This window comes from Sciurus vulgaris (assembly GCF_902686455.1).
Source record: "Sciurus vulgaris genome assembly, chromosome: 5".
Taxonomy (NCBI): Eukaryota; Metazoa; Chordata; class Mammalia; order Rodentia; family Sciuridae; genus Sciurus; species Sciurus vulgaris.
This window is the reverse complement of record NC_136465.1, coordinates 162,010,266-162,033,251: the sequence shown is the minus strand read 5'-3', so window position 1 is coordinate 162,033,251 and position 22,986 is coordinate 162,010,266. Positions and strand designations below refer to the sequence as shown.

Sequence of the window (22,986 nt, the reverse complement as noted above, 5' to 3'; positions counted from 1 at the left end):
TCACTATTTTAAATGTTATTAAAACATTTGTATTCAAGATTAAGAAGAACTTGGGATCCAGTTGTGGTGGAGCCTACCTGTACTCTCAGCTACTTAGAAGGCTGATGTTCAAGGTCAGTCTGGGCAACTTAGTGAGACACTGTTGCAAAAAGAAAAAAGAAAAGAAAAATTAAAGGCATGGGGATGTAACCCATGGCAGTTTCTTAAAGCAACATGCTACAGATAGGTTTGGTGAAAACATGCATCAACCTGCATTGTTGTTTTAAGAAACTGCCATGGGTACTCTAACCTTTAGTAGCCACCACCCGAATCAGTCAGTCATTAATATCAAGACAAGAACATCAACCAGCAAAAAAGATTGACTTGCTGAAAATTCAGATGATCATTAGATCTTTTGCATATTTTAGAAATGAAGTATTTTAAAATTAAGATGTACATTTTTCACACTTAAACTATAGGATAGTATAAACATAACTTTTATATACACTAAAAAAAAAACAAAAAAATTGTATGACATGCTTTATTGTGCCATATGCTTTAATGCAGCAATTTGAAACAACATGCACAATGTGTTTGCGGTATGCCTGTACATAGAAAATGGGAGGTGACCCATAGGTGTTTGTTAAAAGGTAGCAAAGAAATATTCCCCAGGCGTTGTGGTGCGTGCCTATAATCCCAGTGACTTGGGAGGCTGAGGCAGGAGAATTGCTAGTTCGAACCCAGCCTCAGCAACAGCAAGGCACTAAGCAACTCAATGAGACCCTGATTCTAAATGAAATACAAAAATGGGCTGGGGATTTGGCTCAGTGGTTGAGTGCCCTTGAGGTCAATTCAAGGAAATACAACTAGTCGTAGACATGAAGAGACATGTATTTAAATTTGCTTCTCATCTATTCTTCCTCACTTCAACCTCACATTTCTACATGTACAAATACTACCCTCAACTTTTCTGTTTTCAGCATTTGTTACACATCTATGTGCTAGGCACTGCTAGCCTTTCAACAAGTCTGTAACATGCCACTCCTCTGCTCATAACTTTTTAGATGACTACCATCATCTATAAAAAGATCGTTCAACCTTTTGGGTTCAGAATAACCACAGGGATTGGGGTTGGTTAACATGCAGATTTCTAAGCCCATCCAACATTTGAAGTCAATCTAAGGAATGTGCATTTTAAGAAACACTCCCAAATAATTGATGCAGTTGTTCCATGGATCACATTTAAAGAAATGTGAATTATAGTATGAAATCTGGCAAAAAGGTCTTTAGTGAGGTTTTCTCTCCACTTCTGCCTCATTTTCCTGCCAATCTCCATTTCTGAGCTTTTTTTGCTTTGACACCACTGACTTTCTCTTTGCCCTCCATACCAAACTCCATACCTCTGCTTTTGTTTGTACAAAAATCCACCCCAAATTGTCTACTTAACACCCCTTATCATTAAGAAGTGGTTTAAGTCTACCTTCTCTGGTTTCCTCAGCAGACCTGGAAGTGCCTCTTATCTATAGTACAATAGTACTTTGCATCCATGTGAATGCGTATATCAATGTGTTCCTGAGTGTATGTGCCATTTGCACACCCACAGCTTTCAGTTTTGTTTGCATGTCTATCTAGATACTGCATATCAAAATTCTGCATGTATTTTCTACACTATAAGTTTCTCGAAGGCAGAAATTATCCTCTTAATCTTTTCAGGACTCAGCATCCCGTTTGGTATATAGAAGGATTTCAAACTTTTGGTTCGTTAATTTGTCCTGGATCATAAGGCTGGTGAACTACGCATTCAAAATTTGAACCAAGACCTCCAAATTCCAGGTGTAAAAATCTCTCCAAGTCACAGCCACTTCCACAGCTTTGTTGTGCCTCCACGTTAGCATAACATATTATTCATATTTTAAAGACCTTTGGAAACAGATCTTATGTCCTCCTTCAGAGCATAAAACTTTTCTAGTGCAGCAGACTCGCTCTGACCAATGTTTGCATTCCCCACAACGTCAAGCAGAATCTGGAGCTCAGTTAAAAAAGAAAAAAAAAAAAAAGTGTGTGGTGGTGGTGGCAGGGCGTGGGGATGCAAAAGCTGGGAGAGGTGTGTCAGTCATCTCTTCAATCAGCTCAGTAGGGACATTCCTCCCTTCAAGGTGAACCGTGGGGCTTCAGAATGTTCAAATGTTAAATGAATGACAGCGCTATTTATGTGACAAGACTAGGCAGGGAAAACCTCAAGTGAATGCAACTCCTGACTTCCTTTTCTTTTTCTCCGTCTCCACCAGCGCTTTTAAGGTTTTACTATTAGAACAGCAGCCACGCTCCTGGCTCCTCGGTCCCCGCTCCCCGAGGCTGACGTCACAGTCCGGACCACGGAACTACCAACCCCAGAATGCCGCGCGAAGGGGCGGGCTCTCCGGGAGCCGCCCAGTGATTGGGGAGAGAGGCGTTTCCTTCCGACAGGAAGGCCCGGGAGGCGGGGACTCGGCGAGGCTCGGGGCGCAGTTACCGGGTTGGGCGGGGGACATCGGGGAGGGGTTTGTGGGTGAGCTCTGGGTGCCCCTCCCGCTGCGGAGATGGATGAAGACGGGCTTCCACTCATGGGGTCAGGCATAGACCTGACCAAGGTTTGTAAAAGACGCAGTTGAACTTCTGGCGACCGGGGAGGAGGTTGGGGAAGGGACGCCCGGGTACCATGGAGAGGCCACCTCTCCAGGCCCCACCCTGGCCCTGTGTTCCGCTGACCTGAAGAGAGGGAACCTCAGAGCTCAGCATGAAAGGGGTCCCTCCTCAGCCGATTAAGGAGATGTTGCACCTCTCCCGCCTCCGCATCCCATGTCTCGTGTCTCTGTGCCCAAGGTTGACCTGCTGGAGACGGAGACCTGTAGGGACCTCTGACTTATGTTTTTTATTGGGGGCGGGGCGCCAGTTTGTGTGTGTGGTGTTGGGGGGGGGGGGGCGCCTTTCCTGCTAAAATTCGAATCTAGAGGCCGTTCTAAAACTTTACTACAGAGCCTCAGTCGTTTTCTGACATCCCATTCATGGCTTAGGAGAAAAAAGTTCACAACTATTCTCAGTCCTTCAAGAAATTCATATCACACAAGCAAAATGCCCCGTTACGGTGTCCAAATACCAAAAACTTTGCAAGGTGTACATTTGTGTGAATCATGTTTGTTTTTACAAAACACAGGTGCCAGCTATTCAACAGAAAAGAACGGTGGCATTTCTAAATCAGTTTGTGGTGCACACTGTACAGTTCCTCAACCGTTTTTCTACAGTTTGTGAGGAGGTAGGTCCTGTGATACTGATTTATAAAACAGGCTAGAAATCATCTTGAACTTTTTAGGTTGAAAAATGGAGTAAAAACAAGAATCACAGTGTTTTTGTACTCACAGGCAAGTGACCTCGTGTCAAACCGTTGTGTTTACACTCCTTAGCTTCTCTATGATTCTGTTACCATCCAATTCTGCTCTCTACCTCTGCTGAATGAGAGTATTCTAGAGGCCTTTGTGAGTTAATTCAGACTTATTGTGATTAAAGAGAACAAAAGAAAATCCAAAATTTCACAGTTGAAAACATTTTTTTTATTTTGAAATTGTTATTCCTTCTCCTACCCCCCAAATTGACATTTCTAAGTAATCTTTGTTACAGTTTGTATTAAAATTATCATACATTCACCGACACAAAAGATGGCTAGGTGAGGTAGCCTAGAAACACAACTGTGGCATCAAATATCATTATGGAAATGAAAATACTTTCTGCAAATGACTTGTGAAGTGAGTATTAAGTACCAAGTTAAGGATCAAGTACCAGATCCAGGGACTTCTCCCTGTCTTATAAAAAGTCAAAAAAAGGCAATGGGGAGGAAAATGAATTTAAGAAAAGAGAATAAAAAATTATCATGGCACTTTTAGATAATTCACAGGTGAGTCATTTGAAGTTCTTTCTTACATAAGGTAAAGCCTTAGCAATTAGAGTTTTCCTTAGGTATGTTACCATAAATAAAAAGTGCATGGGGACAGCAAAACTATTTTCACTTGATAGAATTCCAGCTGTTGTTTTTGTCTGTTTATCAAAATTGCCTATGCCTTTTCACCAAGACAGAAGTGAAATAGGATAACTGATAGACTAAAAAGCTCTCAATTCAATATATTTTGTAGGTTAACAAGTCCAGAGAGTAGGGTGCTTGCTACCAGTGAGTTTTATCTAGTACTACTGGCTTCTCTCAATAGGATGTAGAATTTACTGAATAAAATGATTTAGAAGCCACTGTTTCTGTTCTTCAATTTAAATATTAGGTAGGTGAAGAAATATATGGAGAGGGACTGCAGAATTGTTAGCAGAAAGAAGCAAATACTTTACCACAAAAGAAAGAAACAAAACAAGCCAACACACCTATAAAAACAAGTTGATTGAGCTTCAGTGAGGCAAAGTTAGCCCTCCACCTTTGTATTTCCTAAAATTCTCACTTCCTGCAGAATGAGTGCTATTTACTGACTAGATTAAAGAAAACAATAATCATCTCATTTATTTTTTAATTTTTTAAAAATATATATTTTTAGTTGTATATGGACACAATGTCTTTATTTATTATTTTTATGCAGTGCTGAGGATTGAACCCAGTACCGTGCACATGCCAGGCAAGTGCTCTACCACTGAGTACAGCCCCAGCCCTCATCTCACTTATTGATAGCTTATAAATAACCAGGACCTCATGATTCACTCTTTTTTAATGATCATCCCAAAGTCTAGCAAAAACAATTTATTATCAATGTATAACCAGTATTCCAACTAAATGGAAGCATTTAAATAGATAGGATACATAGAGATGTAACTTTATAAAATGTGATTATGTTAATTTTAAAATAAAATGCAAAAGAATTTTAAAGAATTGTCTGCTCATCCAAAGGGTCCTTAATATACAATAGCCTGGGAGGAGGCAGTGGCAAATTTTCACAGGGACCAAGAGACTTTTGGTAAAAAATGGTATTTAAGTTTCTGAGCCCTTCTTTTTTTTCTGTTTTATTGCTGCATTAAAATTATACATAATGGTGAGATTTGTCATTACATATTTGTACATGCACCAGCTATAATTTAGCCAATTTCATTTCTCAGAATTTCCCCCTTTCTTCCTTTCTTTCCTTCCTTCCTCTTGTCCCTTTCCTCTACTCCACTGATCTCCCTTTGATTTTCATGAACTACTCCTGCCCTGACCTTTTTTCTAACTTCCATGTGAAAGAAAACATACAATCTTTGAGTTTGGCTTTTTTTCTCCTAATACAGTATTCTCAAGTTCCATCCATTTCCCTGTGAATATCATAATTTTGTTCTTTGATTAAAATTCCTTTGTGTATATTTACCACATTTACTATATCCATTCAGTCTTTGATGAATGCTTAGACTGGTTCCATAGTTTGGCTGTTGTGAATTGTGCTGCTGTAAACATGGGTATCCTTGTATCACTATAGTATTCTAACTTTTAATTCAATTCTTCAGGATAAATACCCAGGAGTAATATAGTTGGGTCATATGGTGGTTCATGCCTAGTCTTTTAAGGAACTCCATAATGATTTCCATAGTGGTTGTACTAATTTACAATCTCATCAAGAGTATAAAAGTGTTCCTTTTTTTCCACATCCTCTCTAGAATTTATTATTATTTATATTCTTGATGGCTGCCATCAAGTTGCTAAAGCTGTCAAACAGTTCTTTATTTGTTGACCATTTGTATTTCTTCTTTGAGAAGTGCCCATTTAATTCATTTGCCCATTTATTAATTGGGTTTTTTTTTTTTGGTGTTAAGTTTTTTGAGTTATTTATATATTCTGGATACTAATCCTTTTTCAGAAAAGGAACTATCAAAGATTCTCCTCATTCTGTAGGTTCTTCATATTCTTAATTATTTCCTTTGCTGTGCAGCTTTATAATTTGCCATTCTATTATTTCCTCTTCTTGAGGAGTTTGAGAAAATCATTGCCTGCAGCCATATGTTGGAGTCTTGACCTTACCTGTTTTTAGGAGTTGCATAGTTTCTGGTCCAAAGGTCTTTGATCCATTTTGAGTTGATTTTTGTGCAGGGTAAGAGATAAAGGGTCTAGTCTCATTCTTCTACATATGGTTAACCAGTTTTCATACTATTTTTTTTAAGGGCTGTCTTTTCTCCAGTGTATGTTTTTGGTGTTTTTGTCAAGGATCAGGTGACTTGTAGATGTGTGGGTTTGTCTGTGTGTCTTCTATTCTGTTCCATTTATCTGTCTGTTTTATCCAGTACCATGTACTCTTTGTTACTATACTCTAGAGTATAATTTGAAGTTAGGTATCGTGATGCCTTTAGCATTGCTTTTTTGACTTACAATTGCTTTGGCCATTCTGGGTCTTTTATTCTTCCTAATGCATTTTAGTACTGTTTTTTCTATTCATTCTTTAATCTCTTGCTGTCCCTCCCTCAACTTCCCCACAACTCTTTTAGCTGTGTCACTAGTACTTTCCTAGTACTTCCTTGAACTCAAGAGAAAAGGTTATTGAACAAAAACTCAAAGGGTAGTCTGTGGCTTTTTCTCCTTTTAAAAATATATATTTTAATTGACAATATAAATCATGTATTTCTATGGTGTACAACATGATATTTTCATATTTTTAATGTGTTGTGGAATGGCTACATCAAACCATTTAATATATGAACTACATCCCATACTTAAATTTTTTTTGTGTGATGAGAACACTTAAAAGCTATTCTTTTACCACTTTTCAAGGATACAATGGAATGTTATTACCGGCAATCATCACATATAGTAGATCTGTTGATCTCACTACTCCTGTCTCACTAGAATTTTGTGTGCTTTGACCAACATCTCCCCAGTCTTCCTACCTCAGCTCCTGTGCCCACAGCCTCTGGTAACCACCATTTTACTCTCTGAGTTCAACTTTTTTGTATTCCACATATAGGTAAGATCATATGATATTTGCCTTTTTGTGCCTGGCTTATTTACTTAACATAATATCCTCTAGGTTCATCTATATTTTAAGAAATGACAGGATTTCCTTCTTAAAATCTGATATATGTAAAATACTACATTTTCTTTATCTCTTCATCTGTTAATGCACGCTTAGGTTGATTCTGTATGTTGGCTATTGTGAATAATACTGCAATGAACATATAGGTGCAGATATCTCTTCTACCCACTCATTTTACATCCTTTGGCTATATATCCAGTATGGAATGGCTGGGTCCTATGGTAGCCCTGTTTTTGAGAAATCCACCCTGTTTTCCAGAAAGATATATTAACTTACATTCATACCGACAGTATGCAAGAATTCCCTTTTCCAGTATTCTTTAATACTGTCCAAGACTCTGGAACTATGGGGGTTTGCACAGAGCCATGTTTCACTGAGGTGTACTCTGTGTACAGTCAAAAAAAAAAAGTAAGGGAAGCCTAATGCTTACTTTCCTTTTATTTGGAGACTATTTCTTCTCATGCTCTACTTCTAGGGCTGGGAAGAAGGTGAAGATGGTGATGTAAAATTGTTCTTCCTACCTTCAATGTGTCTTTTTACACTCGGTGTTGTACCCTTACCTGACTTCCCTATCTCGTGAAGGTATTTTCATATGTGAATAGTTGATCAAATTAATGTTTCTTCAGATGGATGAGTGCTTCAAAGTCCCATTCCACCATCTTGTTAGTGTCCAACCTTCTCCTTTATATATGATAATCTGGTGTTCATTATAACTCATTCTTCTCCATTCACATTTTAGCAGTTTGAATATTTATGCCAATTGTAGGTGGTGAGATTATAATAGTTATTGCATACTTACTCTGTGCTAGGAATTTTATTAAGTGCTTTACCTGTGTTTGATCATCACTGGCCCTTTGAGAGAGATTTAGTCCTCCCTCTTTACAGATATGGGAAACTAAGATGTAAAGAGTTTTAAATCATTTGCTTAGTCATTCATAATTCAGCAAATAACCAAACACCTTACATATGTAGCTGCACTAGTGGCTCTAGTTTTTCATACTCAACACAGATAGACAATAGCATAACTGGGATTCTGACTCAACTTCTAACTGGAAAAGTCAGAAATGCCTCACTCCTGTCTCTTGTATTGCACCTTCTGATCTGAATAAGAATCATGTTGGCATCATTTTGAAGTTAGTATAGTATGTTTTTATAGATATTTCAACACCTATTTTTCAGATTCATGTTTTTGCTATGCCATGTCCACTTGATATAATCTTTTTTGATATGATAAATTCTAAAGATATATATATATTCAAATGTAAAGTGCCATTTTCTTTGAAGTTAAAGTCAATGTGCTGTTTTGAAATGATTTTTAATTTATTCATAGCACCCTTTAGGTGTAGTAGTCTTTTTTTTTTTTTTTTAACTTATAAGACCCCAAATAACTGCTTCCCTCAAAGACAACAACAAAAAATGAACTTCAGTTGTTAAGTCTTAAACTGGAAGTGAATTAGAAAAAGAAAACTTTTTTTCCTCCCATATGATCTGATTTGAATCAAACCCAAACTGCAATTGTAACAACTTCAATCATAGATAAACTCCAACTGGAATTAAATTTGAAACAAATTGCTAGGGCTCTTTTTTCATCAGTTACACTGTTTTTAGAGTTCTGTAATTAAAACAAAACAAGGTACAGAACTATAATCTGTGACAAATACAACTTTTTGAAAACTTTTTGCATACTAGGCTACTCTGTAACTCTTCTGTCTGGTGAGGCTAGAGGACAAAGAAAGGAAAGTATTTGAATCAGATCCAAGTTTCAAAATTACTTAGGGTCATCTCTTCTTCCTTCACAAATCCTCACTAAGCATTTCTGTTCTTGACCTAGTCAGCGAAATCCTAATGGTGGGCCACTGGTATTACAAATTTAAAAAGGTGGAGGCAGTGTAAATTCTGTGCTATTGCAGGTAAACCTGAGCAGATAATCTTATAGTGAATTTTAAAACCAAAGAAACTTCATAAACAGGAGATTCAGAACTGCTCTTTTGACTCAGACTTATTACATGCTTAGAATACTGGATTTTAAGTCATTTTTTAATATTTTAAAATTTTGTTTTTCCTAAAGTCTGTATGTACAGGAGAAAGTGCTAAGTATTCTCACATTATCTAAAGAAGTAATAATTTACAGTGCTTATCTTCTATGTCCAATTTTTAATCCCCTTAGGACTTAACCTTCAATCAGGTAGTGTTTTGTATAGAACCTTGTTTGCTGCTACCTATGTTATAACTGTTGGGCTTAAGTTTCAGATAGAGCTTAATAAAAGCCATTTATTGTTTCCCTTTCTGGCTACTAGGCTACATAGTAGGGTATATCAAAAGATTTCTTATTTTAAAATACTATTTCTCTTTTAGAGAATTGGATATAAAAGCTGGATATTTTATATGATATCGTAAAAATCAATATTTCAGTTTTGTTTCCATGTTCAAGTAGTACCTTCATACTTCTTCCTTTTTTTCCACTTTAATAAAATGTATTACCTTTGAAATATTCAAGTAATAAATCAAAAAGTTTTTAGCATATCTGACAAATTTCAGGTGCCTTGTAAATTCCTGTTATCCCAAACCAAGCCATTTCAAGTTTGTTTCAAATCTCCATAAAAATACGATAATGGTTAAATCAATGGGAAAGACTGTGTTAACTTTTCTTTCACTCTTACTAAAACTTTCAGAGATGAGGATACTTACTGTCCCTGATCATATTACTTATGTTACATTCATAGTCATCTTTACTTCAGGGCAGTGGTTCTCAAAGGGGCCATTTGGGAATGTCTTTTTTTTTTTTTTTTTTTTATCATAACTGAACAGTGTCAGTGGCTTTTAGTGAATAGACCAGAGATTCTACTACTACATGCTATAGTGCATGGGAGGGACCCTTCATAAGAAAAAAATTATCCATCCCAAGATGTGAATAGAACCAAGTTTGAGAAACCTACTTTAAAGTGGTCAGTGGCTTTAGAAGGGAAATGCAGTAGGCACGAACATCTGAGAAAAAAAACTTCAGCTATCCATTAATGAAGCCAGGTATACTTTCACAAATGACAGTGACTTTCCCAAAGGTACATATTCATGCATATTGTAGCAATAATCACATTTGAATTGATTCAAAATCATATGCTGAATTCTCTTTGGAAAGCAGAGATTCTTTTTTAATTGTGCCATGGACCCTTCAACAGTCTGTTGAAGCCAAATTAATGTTTTTTGTTTTGTTTTGTTTTTGAGGGAGTACCAGAGACTGAACTCAGGGGCACTCGACCACTGAGCCACATCCCCAACTCTATTTTGTGTTTTATTTAGAGACAGGGTCTCAGTGAGTTGCTTAGTGCCTGGTTTTTGCTGAAGCTGTCTTTGAACTTTCAATCCTCCTGCCTCAGCCTCCTGAGCTGCTGGGATTATAGCATGTGCTACTGTGCCTGGCCAAATTAATGTTTTTAAATGGATAAAATAAAATGTGAAGGATTACAAAGGAAACTACTTATATATGTTGAAAACCTGATATAGTAGTGAAATTCTTTATCAATGCATTAAATATAAATCAGCATGTCTTATAACCTTAATTTCAAAGTATAAATTTTCAACTATTAAAATTAAAAAATTGTGATTTCTCTTAATGACAGAGTTGTAGGTTCTACTGTTTTTTTTTTTAATAACTAAATTTAAAGGGAGGGGGCGGCACTGGGGAGCCTTGGTGGCCTGGGATGCTCCTCCCCACAAGGGCTGCCTCGCCCAGGCTGGGACAGATTGCCACTTCCAGCCGATCTCCTGGGATGTGCTCACCTGGAACGCACTTCTCGCCTCTGGGCAACTGGGCTCCAGGATGAAGGACTGGCTGGAGCAGCTTAAGGTGAAGCAGCTGACACAGGATGATGCTGCTGACGAGATAGAGATCACTGTTGACAACACAGCTTTCATGGATGAATTCTTTCTGAGATCCAGGAGACTCGGCTCAACATTGACAAGATCTCAGAGCATGTGGAGGAAGCAAAGAAACTCTACAGTATCATTCTCTCTGCACCAATTCCAGAACCAAAACCCAAGGATGACCTTGAGCAGCTCACAACTGAGATCAAGAAAAGGGCCAACAATGTCCAGGATAAACTGAAGAGCATGGAGAGGCATACTGAAGAAGATGAGGTCTGGTCATCAGCAGACATTCGGATTTGGAAATCTCAGCACTCCGTCCTTTCTCGGAAGTTTGTGGAGGTAACGACCAAGTAAATGAGGCTCAGGTGGACTTTCGTGAACGCAGCAAAGGACGAATCCAGCGGCAGCTTGAAGTTGCTGGCAAAAAGACAACAAATGAGGAGCTGGAGGAGATGCTAGAGAGTGGCAACCCTGCCATCTTCACTTCTGGGATCGTTGACTCCCAGATTTCCAAGCAAGCCCTCAGTGAGATGGAGGGTCGGCATAAGGACATTGTGAGGCTGGAGAGCCACATTAAAGAACTTCATGACATGTTTATGGACATCACCATGCTGGTGGAAAATCAGGGTGAGATGTTAGATAACATAGAGTTGAATGCCATGCACACAGTGGACCACATGGAAAAGGCACGAGATGAAACTAAAAGAGCTGTGAACTATCAGGGTCAGGCCCGAAAGAACCTGATTTCACTCCAGCCTGGTGTGACCACCTTTATCATCAGATGGGAATGAAGTCTGCACGACCTTCCAGAGAGCAAAGGAGACCCATTCCTTTGTTTCCTTGTAACCACCCTTGGACCTGACTCAGCAATCAATCTAGCCCTGGAGGAATCCAGCCTATCTCTTGCAACCCCAAGTTCTCCTCAAAACTACCTCCTGTCCAGCAACTGAAGTACCTTCCCTCCTGGACTATATGAACTGACCCAGCCTTTCCCCACTGTGGTGTGTCAAATTATACCTTGTACCTTGGAAAGACCATGTGAGACCATCCCAATGTGCTGTATCTTCTACCTCATGCTGTATTTTCCCAGAATGCAGTGCATTTTTCTGGGGGGGTATCTTCAACAAAGCAGGGGATTCTTCTAAAGTTTGACAGCAGTAGGGCTTAGATGGGAGACTTCTGCATGGCAGGGTGCCAGTCCTATTTGTCCTGGAAACACAAGTGACTGGCAAATGCCATTTTGGTCCAAAAAGTTGACTTGCTTGAAATTCAACCTCTAAAGCTTAGTAAGGTCAATCTGGGGGCCAATTTGGTCTTTCTTTAGGTTGTGTACTCACATATTTACTCAGAGGGACCAGGATGATAGTCATCTGAGGTTGCCATTTGCAAAGACTGAGGGTTTGGAGTATTTGTTTCTCTTTGAGTCTTGGACACTGGCTTTTCACCTTTGGAGTGATTTTTTTTGTGAAGTCATTACCCTGAGGCCAAAAATAACTAAGGATTTGAAATTGGGCTGGGGACAGGGTGCTAGAGTCTCAGACTCTGAAAAGGTTTCATGAGGCTGAGTATTAGTCACTCATGTTGTTCAGATGTATTTTTATAGGTTTGTATGTGAGATGCATTTACCTATATGTGTCTGTTTCTCAGAAAATCGTAAACTAGAAAAGGCAGATACTATGACCTCAAAAATTTAAAAAAATTTTTTTTTTGAGCTGGACTAAAAATTAGGTAAGGTGCATTTGTTTACCTGCAAATGAATCATTGTAGAAATATGATCTTCTCATGTCATCAAGAAACTTGTTATCTACTTGAGAACTGGGACAATCAAATGAGATACTTGGATTGAGGACTGAGTTGATTCATATTAAGTTTCTGTATAGCAGATATAGAAGGACTGAGTTGATTCATATTAAGTTTCTGTATAGCAGATATAGAAGATGTAATGTTTTGACACCTTTCCCTATCTGCTGCCTCCACTATGCTTTTCCTGAGAATGTCCCACAGCAATCCGATGTTATCCATATGACCTATGGGATGTCCTTTCTTGGATTAAGTTAGTTGGGAGAGACCAAAGACTACCTGCTACTGGGTGAATGAGCTTGACAGGTTCTTTGTTTTCCCCAGTTGTCACAGAGGAAGCAACAGCCAGGAAATTTTCATGTAGTGACTGCTAAGCCATAGTTAGTCCCTTAGATCTCTGCCAGGCTCCTGGATTTTGGGTACTAGCTGTATTTCAGCTTTGACTGTAATGCTTTCTAAGGTAGAGTGAGCACCCTGATCCAGGCACTGCCCATTAGTTTCATGTGCAAAGGCTTCTCATTCATGTCATCACCCAGCACTCAGACAGAGCCAAAGGGATGCCCTTCTTACCATGGCTGTGATGTTGGACAGGAGACAAACTCTAATCTCAGGCCTTTACTGTCCTCTGATACTGTAGCTTAAAGTTTGGAATGCAACACAGCGAGGGTTTTTGTATTTTTTAAATGTGAATTTGATTATTTTATTGCTGATTTAAAAATAAATGACTATAATGATTGCAAAAAATAAATAAATTTAAAGAAAGTGGCAGATTTAAGTTAGTGGTAGATTAAAAACACATAGAACTCTTTTTTTTTTCTCATCTAGATTCAGAACAACTTTGTTCATGACTTTATCAAAATCATATCAACAAAAGACTTCATCCTCTTCATTTGGGTAGATTTTTGTTGTGATAATTTGTGTTTTTATCTTATATTACCATAAAGGCATTACCTACCTTCTCTAGAGCTGGTTTTTGAGAGTCATGAATGTTAAATGTGATATCTGGAAATAGTGTTTCCTAACCTTGCATATCACTTTTGGCAATCATTCTTAACATACCCAGCGACCCTCAATGAATTTGTAAATTAGTAACTAGACTATTTGAAATACTTTTGGAACTTAATATTGTATAAAACTTATTTTTTTTCTTGGAATTATATTTACATTAGTCAATCTAGTTATGACATGGGTGGTAGTAGTAGAAAGGGAAGAAAACTACATTGATGATACTAATCCCCACAATTGCTTTAAGTTTATAAAAATTATTTTCAAACTATCAAGGAAATTCAGATGAATTTTTTTTTTTTTTTTTTTTTTTTGTAAACAAATGGGATACATGTTGTTTCTCTGATTGTACATGGCGTAAAGGCATACCATTTGTGTAATCATAAATTTACATAGAGCAATGTTGTTTGATTCATTCTGTTATTTTTTTCCCTTCCCCCCACCCCTCCCACCCCTCTTTACCTTCTATACAGTAGTTCCTTCCTCCATACTTGCCCCCCTCCCTAACCCTAACTCTAACCCTTCCCTCCCCCCCATTATGTGTCAACCTCCACTTATTAGCGATATCATTCGTCCTTTGGCTTTTTGAGATTGGCTTATCTCACTTAGCATGATATTCTCCAATTTCATCCATTTGCCTGCAAATGTCATAATTTTATCATTCTTTATGGCTGAGTAATATTCCATAGTATATATATACCACAGTTTCTTTATCCACTCATCAATTGAAGGGCATCTAGGTTGGTTCCACAGTCTGGCTATTGTGAATTGAGCAGCTATGAACATTGATGTGGCTGTATTTCTGTAGTATGCAGATTTTAAGTCCTTTGGGTATAGGCCAAGGAGTGGGATAGCTGGGTCAAATGGTGGTTCCATTCCAAGTTTTCTAAGGAATCTCCACACTGCTTTCCATAGTGGCTGCACTAATTTGCAGCCCCACCAGCAGTGTATGAGTGTACCTTTCTCCCCACATCCTCGCCAACACCTGTTGTTGCTCGTATTCTTGATAATCGCCATTCTAATTGGGGTGAGATGGAACCTTAGGGTGGTTTTGATTTGCATTTCTCTTATTACTAGAGATGTTGAACATTTTTCCATATGTTTGTTGATTGCTTGTAGATCTTCTTCTGTGAAATGTCTATTCATTTCCTTAGCCCATTTGTTGACTGGACTGTTTGAATTCTTGGAGTAGAGTTTTTTGAGTTCTTTATAGATTCTGGAGATTAGTGCTCTATCTGAAGTATGATTGGCAAAGATATTCTCCCACTCTGTAGGCTCTTTCTTTGCATTGCTGATAGTTTCCTTTGCTGAGAGAAAGCTTTTTAGTTTGAATCTATCCCAGTGGTTGATTCTAGCTTTTATTTCTTGTGCTATGGGAGTCCTGTTAAGGAAGTCTGGTCCTAGACCAACAAGATGAAGATTTGGACCTACTTTTTCTTCTATAATCTGCAGGGTCTCTGGTCTGATTCCGAGGTCCTTAATCCATTTTGAGTTTAGTTTGGTGCATGGTGAGAGATATGGGTTTAGTTTCATTCTGTTGCATATGGATTTCCAATTCTCCCAGCACCATTTGTTGAAGAGGCTATCTTTTCTCCATTGCATATTTTTGGCCCCTTTGTCTAGTATGAGAAAATTGTATTTATTTGGGTTTGTGTCCGTGTCCTCTATTCTGTACCATTGATCTACCTTTCTATTTTGGTACCAATACCATGCCGTTTTTGTTACTATTGCTTTGTAGTAGAGTTGAAGATCTGGTATTGCAATACCCCCTGTTTCACTCTTCCTGCTAAGGATTGCTTTAGCTATTCTGGGTTTCTTATTCTTCCAGATGAATTTCATAATTGCCTGCTCTATTTCTGTAAGGTACAGTCATTGGGATTTTAATTGGAATTGCATTGAATTTGTATAGCACTTTAGGTAGTATGGCCATTTTGACAATATTAATTCTTCCTATCCAAGAACATGGAAGATCTTTCCATCTTCTAAGGTGTTCTTTAATTTCTTTCTTTAGTGTTGTATAGTTCTCATTGTAGAGGTCTTTCACCTCTTTTGTGAGATTGATTCCCAAGTATTTTATTTTTTTCGAGGCTATTGTGAATGGGGTAGTTTTCCTAATTTCTCTTTCTGAAGATTCATCACTTATGTATAAAAATGCGTTGGATTTATGGGCATTGATCTTGTAACCTGCTACTTTACTGAAATCACTTATGAGTTCTAAGAGTTTTCTGGTGGAATTTCCAGGTTCCTCTAAATACATAATCATGTCATCAGCGAACAGGGATAGTTTGAGTTCTTCTTTTCCAATTCGTATCCCTTTAATTTCTTTGGTTTGTCTAATTGCTCTGGCCAGAGTCTCAAGAACGATGTTGAATAGAAGTGGTGAAAGAGGGCATCCCTGCCTTGTTCCAGTTTTTAGGGGGAATGCTTTCAGTTTTTCACCATTTAGAATGATATTAGCCATGGGCTTAGCATAAATGGCCTTTACAATATTAAGGAATGTTCCCACTATCCCTATTTTTTCTAGTGTTTTGAGCATGAAGGGGTGCTGTATTTTATCAAATGCTTTTTCTGCATCTATTGAAATCATCATGTGATTCTTGACTTAAGTCTATTAATATGGTGAATTATGTTTATTGATTTCCGGATGTTGAACCAACCTTGCATCCCTGGGATGAAACCCACTTGATCATGGTGCACTATCTTTTTAATATGTTTTTGTATGCGATTTGCTAAAATTTTGTTGAGAATTTTTGCGTCGATGTTCATTAAGGATATTGGTCTGAAATTTTCTTTCCTTGATGAGTCTCTGTCTGGTTTAGGTATCAGTGTGATATTGGCTTCATAGAATGAGTTTGGGAGGGTTCCCTCCTCTTCTATTTTATGGAATACTTTGAGAAGTATTGGAATGAGCTCTTCCTTAAAGGTTTTGTAGAACTCGGCTGAGAACCCATCTGGTCCCGGACTTTTCTTTGTTGGTAGGCTTTTGATGACTTCTTCTATTTCAGTACTTGAAATTGGTCTATTTAAATTGTTTATGTCCTCCTCATTCAGTTTAGGCAATTCATATGTCTCTAGAAACCTGTTGATGTCTTCGAAATTTTCTATTTTGTTGGAGTATAGATTTTCAAAATAGCTTCTAATTATGTTTTGTATTTCCATCCTGTCTGTTGTGATATTTCCTTGTTCATTCCGAATTTTAGTGATTTGGGTTTTCTCTCGTCTTCTCTTTGTTAGTGTGGCTAAAGGTTTATCAATTTTGTTTATTTTTTCGAAGAACCAACTATTTATTTTGTCAATTTTTTGTATTGTTTCTTTTGTTTCAATTTCATTGATTTCAGCTCCGAGTTTAACAATTTCCTGTCTTCTACTACTTTTGGTGCTGTTCTGTTCTTCTTTTTCTAAGGCTTTGAGCTGTAGTGTTAGGTTGTTTATTTGTTGAGTTTTACTTCTTTTATTAAATGCGCTCCATGAAATAAATTTCCCTCTAAGTACTGCTTTCATAGTGTCCCAGAGGTTTTGATATGATGTTTCTTTGTTCTCATTTACCTCTAAGAATTTTTTAATTTCCTTCCTAATATCTTCTGTTATCCATTCATCATATAATAGCATATTGTTTAATCTCCAGATGTTGGAATAGTTTCTGTGTTTTACTCTTTCATTTATTTCTAACTTCAATCCATTATGATCTGATAGAATACATGCTAGTGTCTCTATCTTCTTGTATTTGCTAACATTAGCTTTGTGGCATAATATATGGTCTATTTTAGAGAAGGATCCATGTGCTGCTGAGAAGAAAGTGTATTCACTCTTGGTTGGATGGAATATTCTATAAATGTCCGTTAAGTCTAAATTATTGATTGTGTTGTTGAGATCTATGGTTTCTTTGCTCAATTTTTGTCTGGAAGATCTGTCCAGTGGTGAGAGCGGCGTGTTAAAATCACCTAGTATTATTGTGTTGTGGTCTATTTGGTTTCTGAAATTGAGAAGGATTTGTTTGACATACATAGATGAGCCACTGTTTGGGGCATAGATGTTTATGATTGTTATATCTTGCTGATTTATGCTTCCCTTAAGCAGTATGAAATGACCTTCTTTATCCCTTCTGACTAACTTTGGCTTGAAGTCCACATTATCGGAAATGAGGATGGATACTCCAGCTTTTTTGCTGAGTCCATGTGCATGGTATGTTTTTCCCCATCCTTTCACCTTTAATCTATGGGTATCTTTTTCTATGAGGTGAGTCTCTTGCAGGCAACATATTGTTGGATCTTTCTTTTTAATCCAGTCTGCCAGTCTATGTCTTTTGATTGATGAATTCAGGCCATTAACGTTCAGGGTTATTATAGAGAAATGATTTGGTTTCCCGGTCATTTGGTTCATTTTTAAAATTTTGTTTATTTATTTGTTTGACACAACTTGTTTCCTCCTTTATTTGACAATTCCTTTAGGATAATTCCTCCCTTTGCTGATTTGCTTCTTTGTTTTTCATCTCTTCCTCATGGAATATTTTGTTGAGAATGTTCTGTAATGCTGGCTTTCTTTTTGTAAATTCTTTTAGCTTTTGTTTATCATGGAAGGATTTTATTTCATCGTCAAATTTGAAGGTAAGTTTTGCTGGGTATAAGATTCTTGGTTGGCATCCATTTTCTTTCAGGGCTTGAAAAATGTTGTTCCAGGACCTTCTAGCTTTTAGGGTCTGGATTGAAAAATCTGCTGATATGCGTATTGGTTTCCCCCTGAATGTAATTTGGTTCTTTTCTCTCAGAGCCTTTAAAATTCTGTCTTTATTTTGTATGTTAGGTATTTTCATTATAATGTGCCTTGGTGTGGGTCTGTTGTAATTTTGTGTATTTGGAGTCCTGTAAGCCTCTTGAACTTGATTTTCCATTTCATTCTTCAGATTTGGGAAATTTTCTGATATTATTTCATTGAATAGGTTGTTCATTCCTTTGGCTTGTTTCTCTAGGCCTTCCTCAATCCCAATAATTCTTAAATTTGGCCTTTTCATGATATCCCATAGTTCTTGTAGATTCTGTTCATGATTTCTTACCATCTTCTGTGTTTGTTCAGCTTTGTTTTCAAGGTTAAATATTTTGTCTTCAATGTCTGAGGTTCTGTCTTCCAGGTGTTCTATCCTATTGGATATGCTTTCTATGGAGTTCTTAATTTGGTTTATTGTTTCCTTCATGTCAAGGATTTCTGTTTGGTTTTTTTTCAATATCTCTAACTCTTTATTGAAATGATCTTTTGCTTCCTGTATTTGCTCTTTTAACTGTCGATTGGTTTGATCAATCAATGCTTGCATTTGCTCTTTCATCTCATCATTCAATGCTTGCATTTGCTCTTTCATCTCCTCATTTGCTTCTCTGATCATTTTAATTATGTACATTCTGAACTCCTTTTCTGTCATTTCTTCTGCCATGCTGTCATTGGGTTTTATTGATGTAACATCTAGATTTGTTTGCAGCATTTTCTTTCCTTGTTTTCTCATGTTGTTCAGATATCAGTGGACCGCTGAGATATTGCAGATTTCCTCTGTTGATTTACAATGACCCTGAAGATTTCTATATATATCCCCTCTTAGCCTTCAGTAGGCTGAAGTCTTGGAGGAGGTTGATAATGCGGTGCTCCACAAGGAAGCTGCCTCTCCAGGAGTGGTGGCCTTCAGGTGGGGTATATTCCCTGCTAGTGGGCAGAGGTGCCTCCACTTGTTGACCAATGGTCATCCAAAGGGGACCTAGGCTGTGGGCTGAGGCAAGGCCTGTTTGGGCCTGAGCCTCTGGTTTTACCGTCCTTGTGGGAAACCTCACCCAGCAGGGAAGACTCACCCGGTGGGGAGGTCTCGCTGGTCAGTTTCCTCCTAGAGGTTCCCCTCAATTTACAGCTACTGCCTGGGCTGGGCTGCCTTCCTCTGCAAAGTTTCCAGGGGCCCGGCCCTACCTCCTGGGCCTGGGAGCCTCACCCTTCGCAGATGAATCTCCTTAGGCTGCCCCTCCTCAGAGAATTTGCCCATAGGCCTGGACCCTTCGCTCCGCCCTAAGCCTGTCTCTGTGCGGCTCTTCCACCCAGAAGCCTCCTAGATCCTGGGACCCTGTTCTGCACCTAATCGCCTGGCTGCGTGGCCCCTCCTCTGAGCAGCCACCTGTGGCCCCGAACAATCGCTCTGAGTCCCAGAGACCCGCCACAGGCCTCTTCCTCCAGACAGCCGCCCAGTATGCCGGTGCGGTCACTAGGAGTCCAAGAAACTCACTTCGTGCCTCCTCCTCCCACCAACCACCCGTAGCCCGGGGCAATCAATCACTCCGAGTCGAAGTGACCCTGCCCTGTTCCTCCTCCTTCTCCAGATAACCCCCCGGGTGTTCAGGAGCAGTCCCTCTGAGTGGCTCTGAATCCACGTGACCCGCTGCACGGGTCCTCTGGGCAACCGCCCGGAGCTCTGGTGTGGCCCCTCAAGACCAAGCGTCCCACCACGCTTCTCCTCCAGGCAGCCCCCCTGTGTTCAGGAGCTGTCACTTTAAGACCAAACAACTCACCACTCGCCTTCTCCTCTGAGCAGCCGCCTGGAGCGCTAATGCAGTCACTGCGAGTCCAAAGGACCCGCCGCGCTCCTTCTCCTCCTTCTCCTACTCCTCCGGGCAGGCCCCGGGGTTCAGAAGTGGTCAGGGTCCAAACAGCTCGCCACGCAGCCCCTTCTCTGGCAACCGCCTGTAGTTCCCATATAGTCACCCGAATCCAAGCGGCTGCTCCTCTTCCTCCTTGTCCTCAGGGCAGGCCCCGGTGTTCAGAAGCGTCGTTCTGATTCCAAACAGCTCGCCGCGCGGCTTCTCCTCTGGCAACCGCCTGCAGCTCTGGCGCAGTCTCTCCGAATCCAAGTGGCCACGCTCCTCTCCTCCTCCTCAGGGCAGGCCCCGGTGTCCTGAGTCCACACAGTTCTCCCCGCCACTCCTCCCCCGGGCAGCCGCCGGAGCCCCAGTGGCTGCTCCGAGTCCCAGCGCTGTGCCGAGCGGCCTCCTCTACGGCGCTCCAGCGGGGGGAGGGGCGTCTCGCCGGCAGTTCTACTTCACAAAGTTTCCTGCGTTCCGGGACCCCCGTCCCATCCGGGATGCCCCCCCAGGGGGTGAGAGTCACCCGGCTACTTTGAGTTGGTCCCAAGCGTCTCAATATCTCCTCTCTTGAATCCTGAGTTCTGGAGCAACACGTAATGCAGCCACCCTCTAGGCCGCCATCTTGAAAACCGTTCTGATGAATTTTTATAAATTAAAATATATTGATTTTAGATCATTGTCATGTCTTGCATGAATAAATCATTCATGCAGCCTTGTTTTATTATAGAAAACAAGTCACTTCATTTTGGCAAGGCTTTGGTGAGAGTAGGCTAAAATCAAAGATTACCATACCAAAGTAATCTGTATCAAAAAATATAAACAATGAAAATTAGAAATTACTGTTGAAAGTATAATTTTTTCACCAAGCCATTCCAATCTTCTTTAAAAGAAAGTCACATTTTATCTTCTGTTTCTTGTTTTTTAAAATATGTATTTCAGTCCTCAGTCTATCCTCTGAATCACTGAGTGCCCACTTAATAATAACTTGGTTTTATGTTTTAATCCTCAAAATCTTTTAATAGCAATTTTAAAAAATTCCAGATAAATGCCATTTATCTTAAGAAATTTACCAAAAGCAGAAAAATTTGATTTCTGGTATATACAGCACAGAGCATCCTAGTGAGAAGTGAATTGATCTTTTATTAGCTTTGAGTGACAAAAATTCTGTCTGGGCAATCCCCAAGAATTTACCATCGTGTTTCAGCAATGTAAAATTCTTTCTAAAGTGGTATCTGATAAAGGGTATTGGCTTTGGAGTTGAAGTGTTTGAGTTCAGGTACTTAGTTGAAGACTCAGTCTTCTTATCTTTAAAATTAGCATGATAATTCCTACTTAAGAGATTTGGTGTGAGATTTCTAATGATATGTTGCATATACAGTGTATCATACATAAATGCTTACATGTTGACAATGATGATTGTTGGTTAAAAGTACATATTTATAGAAGTATATTGAAACATAAAAATTAAAGTTTTAATTTTTGTTTCTATTTTTCATGGTCATTTTATTTATTTATTTTTTTTTTAATGTGGTGCTGAGGATCGAACTCAGTGCCTCACACATGCTAGGCAAGTGCACTACCACTGAGCCACAACCCCAGCCCCTCATAGTCATTTTAAACCAAACTAATATGTTAATTTTTAAATAAATTGAAAATTGTTATTCATTTTACAAATTAATTTGATTTAGGATTTCTTCTCTAGTGAACTAAAAGTGATTAAATTTGCCGAATTTGAATATCCATGATTTTCAAGAATATACCTATAATTTGGAGGATTCATCAATAAGGTGTTTTATAGCTTGTATTTGTTTTTACATAAAAGCTTTATATGAACAAATCCTAGAAGTCAGGGTTAAACCTCTTTGCTACCATTAAAACTAGTTTTTGATGTTTTATTCTTTTAGATTATATCTTTATATGGATATCAAGATGCTCATCTTAAAAATAAGTATGTTGTAGCCGGCACTTTGTATTAAGTATGAGAAAGGATGTGATAATGGAACAAAGTACAAAATATGAGTTAAATAAGATTGAATTTTGTATCTCTCTCATATACCATTCTGGCTACTCTAAATTATCAGAGCAACTGTTACATAAGGTCATCCATGAGCAGTTTCTTCCATGTTGTGGTTCCACCATCCCCCAAGGCATTTCTCATCCCCATGATCTAGGGTGGAACGTTGACACATCTACATCCCAACTCGATAAAGGCAAAATATGAGAAAACTGCTTTTCTTTAAATTGCAGAGAACGGAGTTTAGTATCTTACACAAGTGCCTATAATCCCAGCTACTCTGTAATCTCAGCTATTTGGCAAGCTCAGGTAGGAGAACCACTTGAACCCAGGAAATTGAGGCCACCTGGGCAATATAGTAAGACCCTGTCTGAAAACAACAATACAAGTGTCCTGTGAAAAAGCCACTAAGTACTCTGTAGGGTACTTTCAGTATTTTATGCCTGCTAATTGTGGGCACAAATGATCATTTCTCAGGGTGTTAAAGTTCTGCTTATTAGTGAGGAACTTGATATTATCACAGAAAGTAGTCAGAATGCTACCTATCTGCTAACTAGTAAACTGGCCAGCTGTTCTTGGACTGTGGATTAAATATGATAATGTTAGGATTGGAGATAATACTTTTTTCTTTTGTAGTGTTGGGGATCAAATCCAGGGCCTTACATTCTACTGCTAAGTCTCACCTCCAACCCTGGATTGAGAG

The 22,986-nt window shown here is 38.8% G+C and overlaps 1 protein-coding gene and 1 pseudogene across 3 annotated transcripts in view; both read left to right on the top strand.

Annotated features, from left to right (window-relative positions):
• Positions 1–2,460: 2,460 nt before the first annotated feature.
• Positions 2,461–22,986, top strand: part of WASHC3 (WASH complex subunit 3) — a 56,057-nt gene continuing 35,531 nt past the window's right edge. For both annotated transcript variants that reach the window (XM_079140149.1, XM_079140148.1), the window contains exons 1-2: positions 2,461–2,609; positions 3,173–3,271. In XM_079140149.1, coding sequence (XP_078996275.1) covers positions 2,559–2,609; positions 3,173–3,271 — 150 coding nt within the window. In that variant the 5' untranslated portion in view covers positions 2,461–2,558. The remainder of the gene's footprint in view (positions 2,610–3,172; positions 3,272–22,986) is intronic.
• Positions 10,718–12,745, top strand: LOC306660773 (syntaxin-3-like; annotated as a pseudogene). Its single transcript has one exon. The product of its transcript is annotated as a syntaxin-3-like (transcript).